Source organism: Tenrec ecaudatus, chromosome X (genome assembly GCF_050624435.1).
Source record: "Tenrec ecaudatus isolate mTenEca1 chromosome X, mTenEca1.hap1, whole genome shotgun sequence".
In the NCBI taxonomy this organism is placed as follows: Eukaryota; Metazoa; Chordata; class Mammalia; order Afrosoricida; family Tenrecidae; genus Tenrec; species Tenrec ecaudatus.
In genome coordinates this window covers 165,879,914-165,900,666 of record NC_134548.1, presented here as the reverse complement: position 1 = coordinate 165,900,666, position 20,753 = coordinate 165,879,914, and the positions used below count along the sequence as shown (strand labels likewise).

At 40.1% G+C, this 20,753-nt stretch overlaps 1 protein-coding gene across 1 annotated transcript in view; it reads left to right on the top strand.

The window, feature by feature from the left end:
* The first annotated feature begins 207 nt into the window (after positions 1-207).
* GABRA3 (gamma-aminobutyric acid type A receptor subunit alpha3) overlaps positions 208-20,753 on the top strand; it is a 181,026-nt gene continuing 160,480 nt past the window's right edge. Inside the window, exons 1-2 of the mRNA XM_075538542.1 lie at positions 208-357; positions 19,968-20,089. Coding sequence (XP_075394657.1) covers positions 218-357; positions 19,968-20,089 — 262 coding nt within the window. The 5' untranslated portion in view covers positions 208-217. The remainder of the gene's footprint in view (positions 358-19,967; positions 20,090-20,753) is intronic.

Here is a 20,753-nt window from a genome sequence, read left to right as displayed (position 1 = left end):
TATTCAGGAGAGGAGTATATTGGGTGTGAATTTTCATGGAATTGAGTAGTTATCGAGAGAGACTGTCGTATTAAGCATTGAATGACTATTAAATAAGTCAATTGGCTGTAATAGAGTTGATGTTTTTTATCCCCTCCTCTTCTATCCCTTTGTCTTTCACATCTGTCCCCTTCCTCTTTCTCTGAACTATGGACCTCACAGGGTGGTGCCAAAGAAGATGATCCTCACACAGATAAGTCACCTCTACATGAGCAGCCTTGGCCTTCTCTTCCTGATCGATATTTTCCCAGAAACATCTGGTCAAGGTGAATCAAGACGACAAGAACCTGGGGACTTTGTGAAGCAGGATATCGGCGGGTAAGTACCATTAGCCCCTGAACAAAACAACTGTGATAAAGGTTTTCCTTGGTCTCAAATCCCTGATCTCCCCACAGATGAACCCAAGTATTCTGGTCCCTCATAATTAGACATTACATTGCATTGAGAAAAAGATAATCAACTTAGACTTTCAAAGTGGAAACTCCCTGCTATTGAATTTATTCTTACTCATGGTGACTCTATAGGACAGAGTAGAACAACTCCGGGGGCTTTCTGAGACTGTTGATTTCTGTAAGAGTAAAAATCCTCCTCTTTCTCCCGAAGAGTAACTGGTGGTTTTGAACTGCTGACTTTTAGGTTAGCAAACCAATGCCTAACTACTATACCACCAGGGCTCTACGAAACTCCCTGGATGACTTGATTCCCCTCTGTAGTATTCTATTCAGCCTTTTTCTTTTAATTGTCACTCTTTTCTCTTACATTTTTCAACTTGTCCCTTTCTATTGGATTTGACTCATAAGCATTTAAATCTGAGCAAAAAAATTCTCATTTTATGTTGACAAAGCTTCCCTTTAGATCATTGCCTTATGTCTTTCCTCCGCTTCATTGCTACACATCTTAAAGGAGTAGTGCACATTACTCTATCTACTTTCTCACCTCCTACTGTCTGGACTTCCTTCTCCATGACTCTAAGGGAACGTCTATAACCAGGACCACCAGTGTTGGCTTTATTGCTAAAATGAACACCTTGTCTGTCCTTTTAGGCCTCATCAGTATTGGCATTCCAAATAGTTGACTCCTCATCAGCACTCTTTTATTATGAAATTAAGCATGCATATAGAAACATGCATGAAATATACAATTTATGAATTACTCTTTATCTAATTTCAAAGACACCATAATTTCCTGATGTCTTAAATGAGGTTCTCTAGAAGCAGAGCCTGAGTTGAAGATTCTTGAGCACATGATTAGTGAGAAAGTGCTCTCTGGAGAAATATGTAAGGAAGTAAGGCAATCAGGGTAGGGAAGGGTTGAAAAGTATAGTGAGTGATTTCATTTGAAGTTTGGTCTCCATTTTACTCTATGGGAGAGAGATGAAGTAAGATGGCATCACAGATTTGTCCCCTTGAGGGGGGACGTGGAGGGGTGGGGGATGGGGAGTGTCTGGGGCTTGTGATCATCTGGATCCTCTGGAGGAAGGCATACCTTCCGAGGCATTTTAGGATGAGGTGGCTCCCTTTAACCAATGATAACTGGGTAGATGGGTAACCTAGGCCAATCAAATGGGTCTGAGCATGATAAAAACAGTAAATATCATACTCCATTGTAATAATATTTTATGGTTATAGTTTCCACAGTATTTCTATTTTTGATACAAAATTTTGCAATCCTTTTTGCCATCCTAACCATCTTTTAAAATTTCTTCTGTAATCTTCTCTTCCTTTGTTCATTCTTCAGACAGTGGTGTTTTTCTTTTTCTTTTTTTTTTTTAATGCTGCGGTACCTAAATAATTTCATGCATTTCCATGACCTGGTCATATTTTCCACTAACTCCTTTCAAACTCTATTCCTAAACTCTTTCAGGTTTCAGACCTCTCTCTTCATATTTCTTGAACTCTTTTCACTAGACTACATCAGCAATTCCTTAAACCAGTGGCTTCGTCCCTAAGCTTCCCTCCCTCACCTGAAAAACCAACCCCACTCTGGTCCTCGTGCGTGTTCCCATTTCAGTGAAATGCACCTGATGCTCAAGCCAAAAACTTGGAGTAATTTTTGGCACTTTTTTACCATTCACTTTCCTTATTGAATCAAATACCAGGATCAGCCATTTTACCTCCCACATACCCTTGAACTCATCGACTTTTCCAACTTTCCTGCTGTCTTCTCCCTAATTTTGGGCGCCTGCAAGAGCCTCTAATTGGTCTGCTTTTCTCAAGTGTTGTTCTCATTTAAACTAATTTCTACTAGACATCCAGAATGTTTTCTCGTTAATGCATGTTGAGTCATACCTACTGTGTTCCCTTTAATGGCATCCTATTGTCTCTAATATAAGGTCCAAATCCTGTAACATGGTTTTCTAACTCTCATTTATGACTTCACTTATAACTACCTTGTTAGCCTCATTTCTTGAATCTTATGCCACCAAACTCTTGTTCTCCATCTATGCTGAATTTTGTTCGGGTTTTTTAATTCTATTTCAGTATCAGAATGGCGGCTCCTTAGCCTTGAGGTATTTCAGTATTACACAGGGTATCTTGTTCTTGGATGGACCTTTTTCCATTTAGCTATTGTCTCATATTCTTAGAAGCATATTCCTTGAAATAAACCTTGCTCCTAATTAACGCTGCACAGTTGATTATCTTAATGTACTATAAGCTTTTCCATCTTCTTTCAGCATTTTTATGGTTATTGATGAGACGAAGGGCTACTGAACAGACTTATATATCCTTCGATCTTATTCTATTCTTCGATCTTATTTCAGTGGGGTAAGACAAATTCTTTAAATGAGATGGAGATTCTGAATAGATGTACTGTAAATTCTCAGGTATTAAAAGCCTTTTTCATTTAAACTCAGAGACTAAAATTTACTATAAATGCATATTTTCTTGAATCTTAAACATAGATTTTGGACACAACTGCCCCATTCCTTGGCAAATTATGATCATCACAAAAACATTCATCATGTTAATTCTACAAGTACTTTTTTCTTGGTGTTTCTCCATCTTTAGTGCTTGTTGTCAGCTTTCTTATTTAGATATGCTTGTTGGCTTCAAATTCCTCATCTCCTCTTGCTTACTAAACCCTATAGCCCTCCTTTCCGTCATTATGTTCAAGAGGAGGTAAAGAGATCTGGCTGAAAAGTGAAGTGCTTGATGACTTCATGTTTCTTGCATCTAAAAAGTTTGTTTTTTTTTCTGTTGACTTTGTTCCAAATTTAGAGCAATTCATGCTTTTAACTGATGAGCATACTGTGGTCCTGGATTTGCATACTAGGATTAGCACTTCATTTGTATTTGGTAGAAATAGGGGAACTAAGACAACTGTAAAATATATAGTATATGTTAATTATTCTGTTACTTTTGCTGAATGGTGACTGCTTCTCATTTGTTTTCATGCTAGTTTTATATTTCAGTGTGGTGGGAAAAAAATCTATTTTCAGCATTATCTAATCTAGCTCTTCAATTGAATCACTTGCGTTGACTGTCATTGCAGCATCAACAATCAATAATGCTCTATTGACCAGTTCTTTGAATAAATCATGTGCTACATGCAGTGATTCTCAAGATTTGGTGTAGGCAAGCAGGGAAAGAAATTCCACACCTGTAATTTAGCAGTTCTGTAGATAGAGTCCAAGAATTTGCATTTGAACTATTTCCAATATCGAAAGGTTGGGAACAACCTAAGTGTCCATCAGTGAAGGAACGGATAAAGACACTTAGTACATACACACACACAATGGAATGAATACACGTGAAAGAATATCAGGAATCGGTGAAACACCTCATAACATGAATTACCATTGAGGACATTATGCTGAGTGAAATTAATCGATCGCAAAATGACAAATGTTGCATGAGACCATTATTATAAAAACTCAAGTATAGGTTTTCACATTAAATTAAAAATTATTGATGATTGCCGGGGTGGGGGGGGAAGAGAATGAGGGACACCATGAGCTAAAAGGTAGATAATATTAACTTGGTGACAAAACAAATAACAAAGCTCACTGCCATCGAGTCCATGCTGACTTATAGTGACCCTACAGAGTAATGTGTAACTGCCCCTATAGGTTTCTGAGACTGTAACTCTCTACAAGGGTAGAAAGCCCCATCTTTCTCTTGTGGTGTGGACGGTCAGTTCAAACTGCTGAGCTTACAGTTTGCAGCTCAACATATAGTCCATTTGGGTGAAAGGTAAGTCAATATACAGTAAAAGAGAAATTAGGGGAAAAATGATGTCGGCAGGGGAAGCCACTGGGAGGTGAGGAAGAGTTAAAGGCAGCAAAGGTAAAGATGGTTATATACACTATTCTGCAGTAGTGGTGATCTATGAAGAGATACTTGGATAGACATACAGAGGGAACAGGCATACACACACATATATCATATATATCTGAAAGAGGATTTTTGTAGATGTATGTGTAATTTAACTTTGCTGCCAATATATTCATGATTGTAACCTACAGAGGGAAAAATGTTTTTTTTTTTACATTTTATTGGGGGCTCATACAATTCTTATCACAATTCATCCATCCATCCATTGTGTCGAGCACATTTGTACATTTGTTGGCCTCATCATTCTCAAAACATTTTCTTTCATAGACGTAATCAAACAGGCAGAGTCAATGAACAAGGAGACTTAGTGCCACACTCTTCCATAGTTCAGTCATATTTAAAGAGTTTTATATACATCACTACAACAAGTTCTAGTGCATCCTCCCCACACCTGGATTCAGTGTGGACTCCCCAATTATCCTCAGCCTCCCCCACATCCTTGTCAAGATATTACATTGATTTTTTTCTCTCTACTACTGCCCCTTCTATACTTTATAAATTGGAACAATAAACAAACAAACAAATACATAAATAAATAAAGGGAAGAAAGCAGTGTATATTTTAAAGGAAGAAAGAAAATACCACCAATAGTAAAATAAGCAAAATTAAACAATACCAGAGAGAAAATCCCGTTTGAGAGTCAAGGAAAATTTTACAACATGAAACAAATCCAGGGTGGGTAGAGAGGGCGATAAAATGACCAGGTATCCTATTATGCTGTACATTTACAATAATCTCTATCTCATAGCTAGGCTATTCATGTCCCTTGATTATGATCAAAAGGGATCTGCCATAGGTTTAATCAAAGTAAACACTCTGCAAATGGATTTTGGGCTCCCACTGCCATCCACAGTTTAAAATTTTGGGTGTTCACCATTTGACTTCTGATACCTTTCCCTCCATCAGATTTGGGTTTTGTTACTTGTCATTTTTGTATTATACAGGCTAGCGTGCTTCTTCAGTGTAGACTTAGTTGATGCCTCCCTTAGATGGCTACTTGTTTAGGATCCCAGACACTATTCTTTTTGATAGCCACACACCAACTGCCCCCCCACACACATTTTGCTGTAGCATGCTTATGTCCAGTGATCCCTTCATGGAGGTGACGATAGGGCTGCACCAAATCATAAGAACTAAGTGTTCTTGGATTGGGACTAGAATTAAGTGGGAGAGCAGATCACTTGTCCGTGGATTATGAAAGGTTCAGTTCACTTTAGAGGTCTTATTATCCTTTTATGACAAGGAACATTGTCAACCATCTCCCTGTAGCATACATAAGGTAATTCAATTGATAGCATCATTCGTTTATCCAATGACATAGAATTTAACATACTATTGAGGAAAGGAAGTTATGCGTGTACAGCCCAGCTTTGAACCATAATCCATGTGCTGTTGATTTGTAAAGATTGAATACTCAAATGATTCAGCTCTGTTTACATTGACCATCAGGGTTGTTGCTAGGGGAAAATTGCCAGTAACATCCATTTACAAGGGTAGATCCTTTTCTATCAGATTAATATATGTCATATTAAAGCAAGGAAGGGATTAAAATAATAAATATATGGTGATTCTGTGCCATCCGTGGATGCCCGTTAAGTCAGGGATCCTAGCCAAGATCCAAGAACTGCTAATTCTAGTCTTGATATGCCTGACCTTTGTTTCTTTTCATACCAGGAACTTTCTGTCTTACTCCAAGGTGGCCTGGTTTTAACTACTGAGATAGACTTCTCTATCATTTCTTCCCACAGATGTAGTCACGCAGATTTCTGCGTATTCCCTTGGGAGAAGTCCATGTGTATTGTAGCCTTTTGTGTTGTTGAAAAAAGTCATTTGGTTTTGTAAAATTCTATCATGCTATCTCCAGTTCCATTTCTATTATCCAAGCTTTATTTCCACCTACTATTCCTTCCTCTTTGTGTCTACCTTTTGCATTCCAATTGCCAAAAAATTATTAATGCATCTTGATATTATATTTGACCGATTTCCAACTGAAGATGTTGGCAGAATTCTGAAATTTCTTCATCACTATCTGTGCTGCATAAGTTTGAATAATAATTGTATGGACTGGAATTTTTGTATGTAGATAGATATTATCCTGTCACAGACAGCATTGTTCTTCAAGATCAAAATTAAAATTTTCTTTTTGATAATGAATGCAACTCCATTTCTCTTGAATCTGTCATCCTCAGCATAGTAACTCACATGATTTTCTGATTCAAAATGGCCAATAGTGATCATTTTCAGCTTATGCTTATAGTTTCATTTTTGAAGACTCTTAAGTGTCCTAGGATCAAAACTCTTACATTCAAAAATCACTATACTAATTGAGGTTTGCATCTGTTTCTTCTTATTTTGAGTCATTTACCGTTAGCAAATGAGGTTCTGGAAGGTTTTACTCCTGAAGGCTCTACTTCATCTCTGTCATTATGGTCAACTCTACTTTGAGAATGCTGCTCTTTGTGAGTCATATTTTGAATGCCTTTCTACCCGAAGGGCTCATCTTCTGGCACAATCTCTGACAATGCTCTGCTTCTATTCATGAGGTTTTCAGAATCAGACATTGTTTCTATGCCATGCATAAGGTTGTCAGTGGCTAGTCACTCAGAAGAGGACTGCCTGTTCCTTCTTCGTATTCTGCTCTTAGTCTGGAAACCACTGAAATCTTCACTTTGTGTGACCTGCTGGCATTTGAAATGCCAGTGGCATGGTTTCCAGCATCACAGCAACACACAAGCCACCACAGTATGACAATCTGACACTTAAGAGAGACCAGGCTTATTGGTTGAGTACACATTACTGGAGACTCCAAGATTATAGCCCTTATTCATTATTCAGTTCTGGAACTGACCGCCACCCCATGTTAGATTAATAAATTATTTAAATTCAAAAGATTGGCATTTGCATAAGGAAAAGGAGCTAGGAAACCAGGAATAATAGAAAAAGGAAACACAGGAAGGAAGTGCAATAAATGATGTTGCATAGAGGGGATTAAAATTAATGAGCTAAAAATGTGCACAAACTGTTCAATATAAAACCAATTATATATTTTTAAAGCTTCACTAAATTCATAAGAGTACATTTTTAAAGAGAAGGATTAACATTTTGTTGCCCCATTTTGTTGGAAGGAGTCTTTGGACAGAACTCTGGGATCATGTCCTGCTTTTGAAGAACTAACGATATAGTCAGGGTTTTGGGAATGTTAGACTAGCAAAGGCTGAAAACCAATAGGAAGCATCTAATCAGATATGTCACTCATTAAGGAAGAAAATGAGGCCCAGAATATGATACTGACTTACTCAAGATCACAGAGCAAATTAATGGTCTAGAGCATCTATCTTCTGATTCCCAGATCAATATTCTTAAGCAAATGCTACAGTAATAATTTCAGCTCCATGTAATTTTCAAGCACTTTCTTATTGTCTTGCATCCTGGTCCAGTATTTTTACCATCAGAAAATAAGAACTGTATATGTGAACAATGTTAAAATCAACCAATATGAAGTTGCCATTTTTCTGGGTCATGATGGTCTAATATAAGAAATTTCTTAATGGATCAATTTACGAAATAACCGAAGTAACAAATATGGAAGTGCTAAATGGATCTTATGTTAAAATCTGACTATAATCGATGGAAACTGGAGCTTTTATTAGCCAGGGTCCCAAAGAAAAATGATAGAGAATTTCAGTTAAGATTATTTGAGGATGATGAATTTGCAAATGGTCTCTTTATTAAGGTACAGGCTGAGTGTAGCAGAGTGACAAAGGGAATAGAGGCACAACCTCGAGGCAGCAGCAACAGAAATGCCATGCAAACCAACTCTACATGAGAGAGGCAAAGAATTTAAGTGGAGGAAACTGTCAGCCTAAGGAGATTTCACAGGAAGAAATCTTGGGGATTAAATGCCTAGACTCAGATCTTCGGCCAAGGAGGCCAAGCCCAACTTGAAGCTAGAAGATGGAGGAGCCCTATTGATGTAGCTTATACTGGTTAGCCTTTTTTTTTTAATTGCCAATCTTTTCTTTTTGCAAAATATTCTATTGTGGTTTAGATGAAAGTTTACAGAACAAACAATTTTGACACAGATTGTTCCCTGACATGGGTTGCAATCCACACAGTATTATTCCCATGGTCACCTTGAGTTCTCTGTTTCTATTTGTCCAGTATCATGGCCCCTTCTTGCCTTCAGGCAAACGCTGCCCTTTTCATCTTCTATAGTCAGTTGTTCTGAGGAGCATGCTCCTCCTGGGTGTTATTGTTCATTTCATGTAGACTGTTTGTCTGTGGCTTTAGTTCTAGGATGGAAGAGTGTCAAAGGGACATAATCATGGGGTTCCAGCAGTCTCCCTCAAACCATTAAGCCTGGTCTCTTTTAGGAAATTGTTCTACCCTTGTCTCCCCCTCTATCCAGTGCCCTCTATTGTAATCTTGATCAAAGTGGTCAGTGGTGGTAGTGGGACATCCTCCAGTTCTTCAGGTCTCAGGTTAGTGGAGGCGGTGGATGCACTGCTTCCTTGAATCTTGGGCTTTCTTCCCTTTTCTTTACTCTAGATTGAAAGCGACTATGAACGGCAACTTGTATGCTAGTGTGAAAGGTTTTAAGATGCCAGTTGTTATTCACCAAAGTAGGATGGAGACTATTGTTTTTGTAGACCATGTGATGCCAAGTGATGCAGATGTGCCCAGGACTATGATCCCTAGCCCTCAAACCCAGTCTCTCGGTCCCAGGAGGTGTTTGGTTATGGCCAAGAGGTTTCCATGACCGTGCCTGCTGTGTGTTCTATCATATAATTTGCTGTATTTGTAACACATATAAATGTACAAAGGCGGGGTGGGGGAGAGAGGCTCTAACAAGTTCATAGAAAGCTTCCATTATCTTTTAATTCCACTTTTTACTTTTTTAAAAAACATTTTATTAGGGACTCATACAAGTCTTATCACAATCCATACATACCTCAATTGTATAAAGCACATCTGTACATTCTTTGTCCTCATCATTTTCAAAGCATTTGCTCTCCACTTAAGCCCTTTGCATCAAGTCCTCTTTTAATTCCACTTTTTCCATGAACTATTTGAACCCTCCTCATCTAGGTAAGAATATCTACTGCCAACCTTATAGGTACAGTGATACCTCGTTTGTTGTACTCGGTTAATTACAAATTCCTGTTTGAACACCAAAACGTTTTAGAACTGGACATATTTCTCCCATAAGAACTCATGGAAAAGCAATCATTGGTTCTGAGGCCCCCCAAATGACACTTATAAATTCCTTCGGGTGTTTTTTAGCCTTTTTGCATATCACCATCTCAGATACACTATCACCATCAAGTGGTTTCCGATTTATACAAATTCACACTGGATGTTCAACCTCTTTCATGGTCTGGGTTGTTCGATGGTTAGTGATTTCACTTTCACTACATTATCCACTTTAATCACATCGTCCCCCACTAAAAGTTGATCATATCGACTTAGTCGGGTTGTATGCAACCCCTAAGTCAAACAGGCAGTGACCTGATTCACATTTTAAAATAATTTCTTTCTTTAACTCTATTGTTTTCCTCTTAGCTTTACTGCTGGTATGACTACCTTTTGGGGGTAACGATGTATTGCACAGATAAAGTGCTCCCCCTCAAAGCACAGTGACAAACGTTTTAACGTATTAACACAAACAAGCATGTGTTGTCTGAGAGAGAGCAGCGCTTAGACTGCTTAGACGGCATCACCCCTTTGGGTCCCCATGAGTGACCACTCTTGACCTGTACAGCTTTTCACAAGTCAGATTTTCAGTTCAAGCGTTGAGCAAAGTTATGGACACTGAGCAGATACCCCCCCCCCACTTTGTTGCTGTAGGAGGGGAAAGTTGGAGCCATTTGATAACTGACATATGACTGCATATGCACATGGGTACACGCCCAGACATTCCCATCTCCGGCCAATGCACTTAATTACCTCTGTATGCACTTATAAATTAGTGTTTGTTGTTACCCTTGTTGTAGAGTTGCTGTTGTTAAGTGCTGTCTAACCTACTGATACCGTTTGTGGAAGAGCAAACGAAAGCTACTGGATCCAGGTTTCATAGTTATACACTTAATACTTGAGTGGAAACCATAATTTTGAGATGGATGGCACTGTGGCAACACTCTTGGTGGATCGAGATTATATGCATATATATACACACACACATATAGTGATGCTATTCTATACTGTTGGTGGCACTGGAGATGGTATAAACTGAAGGGGAAATGGAGGAGTGCTTGTTTCCTTTTCATGGAGCTAATCGGACTTGCTGTCTCATTACTAAACATGTCACTTCTTATAATATTCTGTGTTCATCTTGAAAGGCTTTGTAGTCTAAGAATAAACTGGAATCCGATGCCTCACACACCTTTCCCATGATGTGAGTTATAATTATGAAAAGCCCAATCCCTTCCGTACACATAAATTTCTATTACAGGAGCAATGCATCAATGTCTCTTAGCATTGTATCATCAACCTGTAGAGTCTCAGAACCAGATTTGAGACCTAACAGCCTATCACTTCTAACTCCTGCCCTAACCCACAGATCTCTCCTGCATTATACTTTGTGGTGGATTTACCCATTTTAGGACCTGCCGTGAGTGCATCCCTACCATAGCTCATGGATGCAGGTGTTGGAAAATACTCCTTAATTGAACTGAATCTCATCTTTCTCTAATGCAAACTAGTTGTAGGTCGCAGGCAGGCAGCATGAATTCCTTCTGCCACAGAACAGATCTTTGAGCTACTCCACACTTGCTTGACGGCAGGTAAACTCATTTCTTTGAGCTATTCTCTTCACGTGCTTTCCCAGACATTTCTTCAAACTGGTCACCTCCTTTGCTCGCTAATTAGATTTTTTTTTTGGGGGGGGGGGGAATCTCAGTTCCAGACTTTACACTTATTTATAGCTGTCATATTTTGTCTTGTTAGTTTCAGGCTTATATTTATATAGTTCTTATTATGTACCCAAAGTGCTTTGTATATGTTCATTCAAATCATCTTTTATAACGGATTTGCTAGCTTGGTGCGGTTATTAGCTACATTTGACAGATAAATTATACAGACACAGGAGGAACGTGGAACTCGCCATAGCTCACACAGCTGGAATATCTACATTTAAGAATATCTCAGTCACATGGCTGACTGGTTTGTGCTAAAATGGGGCAAGTGGAGGAGTAAAGAAATTTTATTTTGACCCTGTCATTTTTCCTTTTGAAGTGGAAATGTTGCGTATGGGACATGGCTGGATATTTGAGGTCTGAATCAAGACTACTTGAGGCTTCTGGTTGTGTCATGTCAGGAGGCGAGGTCCGGATGTTGAGGCTCAATATGATAACTTAGTTATGGTGAGGACTGCCAGGCCTCTTAATTGCCAGGGTGTCAGCCATCAGGAGCGATTGAGAGAGGCTGCGAGCCCATAGTTACCACTGCTTGAAAGGGGCTCTGGGTCTGGGGTAGAGACTAACAGTGGGGGGAGGAGCATATTCCTATTGCAATGGCAGTGTTATAAATGGCGCAGTCTGGCCTCTGAATGTCCACTTCCCTGAACATGTTTCTGAAAGAGTGTTTGTCCATTATCCCTATGTTGGCAATCATTCGGGTAAATTGTGTGCAATAAAAAACCTTATGTTGCCTTGCCTGGAAAACCACCAATTCTTTATGACATTGTCTCAGAGGAATCACATTCCTTTAAATCTTTGCCAACCTCTGGAACTTACTCAGTTTTAAGTTGGGGCACTTCTGCTCATGGGCACATAGTGAATCAGAGCGTAAAGGTGTAGTCTCTCGTTAGTGTATCATTCTCAACTTACACTAGTCAGGCCTTCTTGTGTGTGCCTGTGTCACAATGATTTCCTGCTACCAATAAGTCATGAAGAACTTGATCTTGCCTTCATTTTAACAGCTCAAGTGAGTGTGAACAGGTGAGGCACATGTAAGAGTGTGTGCCCACTATCCAGTTTCAGTAGCGGCCCATAGAAGCAAGGACAGCTGTCATTTTTAGAGGGGTTAGGCATATTTTAGCCAGAAATCACGTTTATTTTTTTCCCTTCTTCTTCAAGCAGCTTCTAAAAAGATGTTAGATTGTCTATTTTTGAGTTCCAGGTGTTCTTCTCATTGTCTCCCCAGTGTATAACTGACATCCCTAGTGCTGAAGCATGAGCTAGACCTTTCCACGTATGGAAAGAAGTGGGGTTGGAAGATTAAAACCTGGGGAGTGTTGATAAATGACGAGTAGGACTGTTTGTCTATAATTTCTGGTCAGAGAAGGAAGCAATAAAACTTGCATCTCAAAAGTACATTGGGAAAAGATTGCAGAAGGTTATAAATGTCAAACTGAGGAGTTGGAATTTTGTATAGTAAGCTGTGAAAAGTTGCGAAAAGTTTGTGAACAATACAGAAACCTGAACTGCACTGTATAATTTTATATATATTTAAATAGCAAATAACTGTGTGTCTTTACAGGAGATGTGCAGTATCAGGGAAAATCCCCTCCTTTCAGTACATGCATTCCCCTTGTCTTTGGCTTGCGGGCTGAGCTGCCTCAGCAACTGCACATCTGTGCCTCTCCTGCGTCTCCACAACATACAAACACGTGGTGTCCCAATGGGCTTGAAGGCATGCTGTTATGGTCAGCAACCGAGATGGAATTCTCAGTGGGTCAGCAAGGTTGACTTTGCTGTAAAGCCTAAAAGTCTGTCTTTCGAAGGCTCCCCCGCTGCTTGTTCAGAGGTTTGCGGTGGGGGGAGGGGTGATCACCTCTTCAATAGATGATGAGCTTTCCCATTTCTAACACAAGGTGCATCTCTTAGCTTGCCTACTTTCCTCGCTCTGAACGATTCTTGAGTTAGGTTTTATCTCCATTTTGCGTGTAGGGGAACAGGTCACATCATCAGTTCTTAGTAGCATCAAGACTAAAACTCCAGTCATTTCACTTCAGTCCCATGGCCTGGCCATTGCTTTATCTTCCTCAAAACTCTCTACCACTGAGTCGATTCCAACTCATAGTGACCTTATCGAACAAGGGAGGAATGACCCTGTGGGTTTCCAGAACTGGAACTCTTCACGGGAGTGGAAAGATCCCCCTTTCTTCTGAGGAGCACCTGGAAGTGTGGAGTTGCTGACCTTGCCGTTAGCAGCCCAACGTGTAAGCACTGTGCCACCAGGGCTCTGGTTAGCCTGTGTTTCGGACTTGCACATTTCTAAAGCTGCCCAATCTAGAAATAGTGCGTTAGTAACAGCCTTTTTATGTTGGGATTGTCACATTTAATCCAATCAGTAAGGACATGAGACGCAAGGCCATTACGTCAATGTCATCAACTTCAATTCTGTATTCAGTGTCTTAGGTACCTCACCTTTAATATGACTGGAGAGAGTGAGCTTTCTCCTGAGGGTCCTCCGCATCTCTGCTACACCATGATTCTGCCTTCTTCCGCCAGACTCCCTTTGGGTGGGCACAACCGGCATTGTCTTTAGCTGGCGGTGATGCAGTTACTGAAGGAGACTTCTGATTGGAGTTCTAGATAAATCTACTTTCCACTTACCCATGCAATAAATAGCAATAATCAAGTGTAAAAGCAGGGTAATCTATTGGAAAACATTGGAGTGATATTTAGCACTGAATCTGACTTGAAACATTTTCAAGTTATTAATGAAGAATATTGCTATCAGCTTATTACCGTGTCAGCAGGGGCTGGCCGTACAATGTCATGGAAGTTAGAATTGCATTAAAAAAAGGCAGTCTAGTGGGTGATTTGCCCTCATAGTTGGGGATTTTTGGATCCAAATTGTAGTTCTCATTAGCTATCTGAGTCATTACACATGATCTTCAGTGATTTCCGTATTCCTGGCTATAAATCCACCTGGAGTAGATAATCTCTGAAGCCCGTTAGAGTTTTGCTCTGAAACAATGCAGCTTTTCCTTTATCTCTCTTCTCGGTAATCAAAGAAATAGTTTTTGGTTCTTCATACACCTGATTTGCTCAGATTCCCCACAGTGACCATCAGGTCATAATGAGAAAGGAGCCAGCGTACACGCAGTCAGCCTCCTCCTCCCAGCCCCTGGACGCTGAGTCCAGACAAAGGTGGGAATATCACTGGACAGTATGCTTATTATTTTATCTCTTTAGCATACGAATCAACTTTGGAGATATTTTCTGTTCAGATGCAAAGCAGCACAATAAAGCAGATATCATGATTAAATGAATCACACTAATGTTTTGGTTTCCCAGTCAGTGCATATAAAAGTTATATTTACACTATAGCATAGTCTCGGCAGTGTACAGCAGAATGATGAAAATGTTTGAATTACTGTGAGGCCTACCAAAATTCAACCCAGAGTTATGAAATGAGCGGTGTGGTGGGAAGATGGTGCTGGTGAATCGGCTTACTCAAGACAGGTTGACACAAACTTTCAATTTATAAAAAGTGCAATATATGCAAAGTGCACTGAAACAAAGTATACCTGGATGGACATCAGTTTGTTAGATCTACCCCATAGCCCTCTTCTAAATGAGGCATCTGTGGCCTTTCTCGTGATTTGTCTTCTCTTCTTTGCTCTGGATTGGATTGACTGGGTTTTAGTGGCTCTCTAGTTGAAACTTTCCTTATGGCTTTTGGCTGGAGGAGGTGACGTGTTTTGCTGTTATTATTTACTTTGGAAGGATACATTCCACTGTTTATAAAACTATTTAGATAACTAAAGAAAGTGAATTTGGTTACTTCTAGTTGTTAGGTGAGAAGTCATGGTGATCACTTTGGGCTGATAATTGCAAGGTTAGAAGTGTGATCCACTAGCCTCCTCTGGAGAAAGAGGAAGCTTTCTATCCATGTGCACAGTTTGACTTAGACACCTACAGGGGCAGTTTCCCCCGGCCTGTACGACCCCGTGAGTCATAATCCACTAGGCAGTGATTAAAATATTGGGCATTATACCTGCTAATTTTAATATACAACATTCTTGAGTATTAACATATCATATTTGTGAAATCGCTTTCATTTTATTTATGAGAAGGGTATTATATCACTTACTTAAGGTCACAATAAATTAAATTACATATTTGTTTCCAAACTGTCTAAACTTAAGTCACTTTTCCCTTTTATGTGAGTCCATTTTGCCAGTTGTTTCTCTCAAGTACTCTGTAAGTGAGCCAGGGGAAGAGTATTAGCTCTGTTTTCATTTATTTTATGTTTGTTCCATCAAAACATGTAAATGAGTAATAGATACATAGTTGGTACTCAATAAAATGAACTGAATGATTAAATGATGGGATTCTGTGTATGACTGAAGGAAACGGGGTTCAAAATGACCTTGTCAAGTCTGCCAGCTAGTGTGAGTTCAATTCAGACCTTTCCACTGTTCTGTAGATTTTTTCTCAAATTTTTTCAGAATTGGAGCCATTTCCACTGCTCAGGACAAATACTGACGGTAACACATACTATCTCTTAGGAATCCTTCTAACTAGTAGCCATTGTCTTTTATGGTCAGGTGTGACTCATATCAACCTTATGCACAGCACAAAGGAACACTGCCTGGTCTTGCGCCATCCTCACATTTACTGTTATGTTTGAGCCCATTGTTTCAGCCAGTGTCAAGCCATCTCATTCAACTCTTCTTTTTCAGTGACCATCTGTTCTACCAAGTGTGAGGTCCTTTCTCAGGGATTGGTTTTCCCTGATAACATGTTCTAAATATATGTGCATTTCTGAGGAGAATTCTAGCTGTACTTTTTGCAAGACAGATTTGCCTATTCTTATAAAAATCCAGGGTACTTTCAACTTTCTTTACCAACACTATAATGCAAAGGCTTCATTTCTTCTGTGGTCTTCCTTACGTGTTGTCCAACTTCCAAATGCATCTGAGGTCATAGAAAACACTGTGGCATTGGTGCACCTTAGCCCTCAATGTGATATCTTCTCCCTTTAACGTTTTATGTGTCAGATTTGGCCAATGCAATGCTTTATTGACTGGTGCTACAGTGAGTGTTGACTATGGAGCCAAGTAAAATGAAAGCCCCACCAACTCCAATCTTTTCTCCAAATATCATGATGTTGTCTATAGATCTATTTGGGATGATATATGCTCTTTACATTGACTTATATTCCATACGGAAGGCTTCAGTCTTCATCAGTAAGTGCTTCAGGTTCTCTTTGCTTTCGGTAAGCAACAGTCTGTCATCTGCGTCTGGCAGGTTGGTAGGGACCGTTCCTCCTCTCCCTTGGCCTTGTCCAGCTTCTCACATTATTTGCTCAGCACACAGAGTGAAAAATTATGGTGAAAAGACACAACCCCGATACACACCTCTTCTGATTTTAAATCATGCATTAGTCTCTTGTTCTTTTCCAATTTCTGCCTCTTGCTCCAGGTACAGGTTTCTCATGAACACAATGAAGTGATCTGGAATTCCCATTCTTTGCAGTGTTTGCCATAGTTTGTTATGACCCATACAGTAGAATGACTGTCTGTAGTCAAAAAAATACAGGCAAACATCTTTCTGATATTCCCTGCTTTTAGCCAAGATCTGTCTTCTGATAGCAGCAATAACATCCCTCCTTCCACATGCTCTTTTGAATCCAGAGTGAATTTCTGGCAGCTCCTTGTCACTGTATTGCTGCAATTGCTGTTGCATGATCTTTAGCAACATTTTACTTGCAAGTGATGATAATGATATTGTTGGTTAATTTCTATATAATCTTGGGTCATCTTTGGGCATAAGTTTGGATATCTACAAGTTGACTGGCCAAGTAGCTGTCTTCCACATTTCTTGACATAGAGTTGTTCACGGTTCGAGCACTGCATAAATTTGTTGAAACATTTCGATTGGTGTCTTGCCAATTTATTGTAGCCTTGGTTGTCTCCAGTATCTTTAGTTCAGCTTGGACTTCTCCCTCAGTACTATAAGTTCTTGACCATATACAAGTATCACTATCCTAGAACTGGGTTATTAATAACCAAGATGGTGTTAGGTGCTGTCAAATTGGTTCTTATCCCTTGTGACCCTATGCACAACAGAACCTAGGAACCTTCCACAGCCGTGTGAACCATGGCCTGGTCTTGCGCCATACTTGCATTTGTTCTAATGTTTGAGCCATCATTGCAGTCACTGTGCCAATCCATCTTGTAAAAGGCCTTCTTCTTTTTCCCTACTCCTTTACTTTACCAAGCATGGCGTCCTTCTCCAAAGATTGCTCTCTCCTGATTACATATCCAAAGAATGTGAAAATATGTCTCTTCATGCTTACCTCTAAGGAGCATTCTGGCTGTACTCTTCCAACACAGATCTGTTTGTTCTTTTGGAAGTTCATGCTACAGCTCAGGTTCTTCCCTAGCACTACCATTCAGATCCATAGAGTCTCTTTCGGTTTTCATTATTCAATGTCGAACTTTCAAATGCATAGAAAGGCTATTGAAAATATCATGGCTTGGTTCCTGGAGCACCTTAATCCTCAAAATAAATTGCTTTTTAACCCAAAGCGTCGTTAGATTTTTATTAGATGAGCTGATTTATTTGACACCTTAAATTAGGCAATGAACTATATTCGACTGTATAAAAAGAATCACATTCTCAGTCTCCTCTAACAGAACACAGCAGGGGTCACAAATAATAAACTGTGGAATGCATCTCAGAATTTAAGGCAAAAAACCCAACACCCATACAGAAAAATGTCAGACCTCACTGAATCCAGTACTGAACGTGTTTCTTTAAAACCTTCAGCCTCTTCCAAGTCTTTTTCACTTTCTACTCACTGCGGAAGATGAGCCTATGCGGCTTCCCAAGTGCTGTCAATCTGGGAGTATCACCTGGGACCCTTGCAAAATCTTTACCTGCTTTTGAATGGCATACTTTTCACCAGCTTCGGTCTCCGTTTTTTCAATCTTCTTGCCGTTTGGCTTCTTTTTGCTACATCACTTTTTCTTTGACCAATCACTTCACAAAGCTGGTTTTGATCTTGATCTCCGGCCGTCCAGTGCTGCGTGAAAGCCAGGAAGTCAGCTGGGTAACCTTGAAGAGAGAGGGTGTGGCAGAGGGGACAGTTGTGTTCCAGAAGCCTCCTAGAACCCTGTTGTTTGACCTCTTGACTGCTGCTTTCCTGAGCATTGATTGTGGATCCAAGCAACGTCCAGTTTTTCTGTTGATCATGATGTTACCTATTGGTCCCAATTGTGAGGATTTCCCCCCCCCAGTTTGTAAAGATTTTTGTGTTCTTAACATTGAGTTGTAATCCATTGATGGCTGCAGTCCTTGATCTTCATCAGCAAGTGCTTCAAGTGCTCCTCATCTTCAGTAAGCAAGGTTGTGTCATCTGCATATCACAGGTTGTTAATAAGCCAGCCTCCAATCCTGATGCGAGTCTTCTTCATATACTTTAGCTTCTCTGATGATTTGTTCAGCATACAGATTGAACAGGAATAGTGAGATGATACAAACTTGTCATACACCTTTCCTAATTTGAAGCCATGCAATATGTCCTTGTGCACACAACTGCCTCTTGATTCGTGTACAAGTTCCCCATGAGCACAGGAAGTGCTCTGGAATCCCCTTCTTTTCCATGGCTGTCCATATCCTGTTTGTTATGATCTACATAGTTGAATAATTCGGGTAGTTGTATACTTAATACCTTAATTATATACTTACTATCAACCATATAGATCCAAATTAAGAATGAGGAAAACATATCCAGTAACTTACATAATGGTTTCCCCCACTGTAATTCTGGTCCTAGGCAGTGGTCTTGTGTTTCGTGATATCTTTCCCCTGTAGTACTGAGGCCACTTCTCTCTTGTTCTTTCAAATTATACCATGCTCCTCCTCATGGAGTGAATGTATTAGTCTCATTGTCTGCTCAGATGAGGTGGCTAGTAAAGACCTTAGGTGTTCTGAAGGCTTGCAGAAGACGGCCTAACCAAAGGAGCGGGGAGGGAACTCAGGCACGAGGATACTGGAGAACCATGGATTATAGTCCAATCTCTGCTTCTCACTAGCAGACTAGAATGACCCTGGGTGCATTTGGTTTCCCCTCTGAGTTTGTTACGCCTTGTAGAATGGGAGTGCTTAGGGAAGCTCCTACAAGTCCTGGTGGCTCTACCATTTGCTCTATTACTACTGCTTGGCTGTACCATCTCCATGGGATGGGAGTGGAAGTAGATTTGATGTAATTCAACGCTCTGTCCTATCAGTTTAGTTCTTTCAGGGCTAGAAGAGGAGGACATTCTGAGCAACACATTTTTCATTTTTGATTTGGAGGCTAGTCCATTCGTGCGTCAAAATTTGATGAATATCCACTGTATGCTACCTACTGTGCCCAGAAAAATCTGTCAAGGAGTTTTGCTTGTATTTCTCCATTGCTGGGATGGGACAGCAATAAAGCTCCTGCCGACACTGGAGCAAGAGCTTAAGTACACTGAGCACCGTCTGCCTCTTAAACAGGCGACCCTGTGACAAAGTGCTCGCTGGCTTGCTTAAGATGAGGGCTAGTCAGTTTCCTCCTGAATTAAGATCATCTCAAATTAAAATGTTTAGACATGCCATTATTTTCCCTTAAGAATGCCTATTTTCTTCTCTTTCCCCTGAAACCCCTCAGACTCTCTCCTAAGCATGCCCCGGATATTCCTGATGACAGCTCTGACAATATCACCATCTTCACCAGAATCTTAGACCGCCTTCTAGATGGCTACGACAACCGGCTGCGGCCTGGACTTGGAGGTCAGTCATTCTTTTAAGGTTCTTTCTTTGACCATTGTAGTCTCATACATTTCCTAAGATGCCTGCAGGAGTATAATGACCAATGAGATTGGTGTAAAGCTGAGATTTTCCCTCTGAGAACTGGAAATGGTGTCTAATCATTTGTTTCAATAGGTGACTCTTCAGATTTGGATTCACTTCTATGTACAAAATCACCCCTTTATTCCTGGCTAAGTGTCAACTCTTGGAACATTATATAGCTGGGACTAGCATGGGTCCAAATATCGCATCTTCGGTGAATGAACAGATAAATAAATCTGGATTGTTTTACAATATTGTTTTGGTGAAGCCATTTCTGGTATCAAAATTCCAATTCCAGTCTTCATGACAGGTGTGGCCCAATGTAGCCGAGGAAAATGTACCCCAAACTCTGAGCACATAGCAGCCTGGAAAGCTAGAGAGAAGTCCTTTACTTCCCGGGTGAGACCTCAGATGGCACTCAGTTGAGTATGGCCAGCAGTATGAGTGAAAGGAAGTAGTCGTGTTATAATGACTGTGTCATCTCCCACTGCCATTGGGTCACTCTGATGCATAGCCACCCTATGTACGGTTTGCCAGTCTGTAAATCTTTCGGAAATCCCCACCTTTCTCTCAAAGAGCAGCTGGTGGGTCTGAACTGCCACTC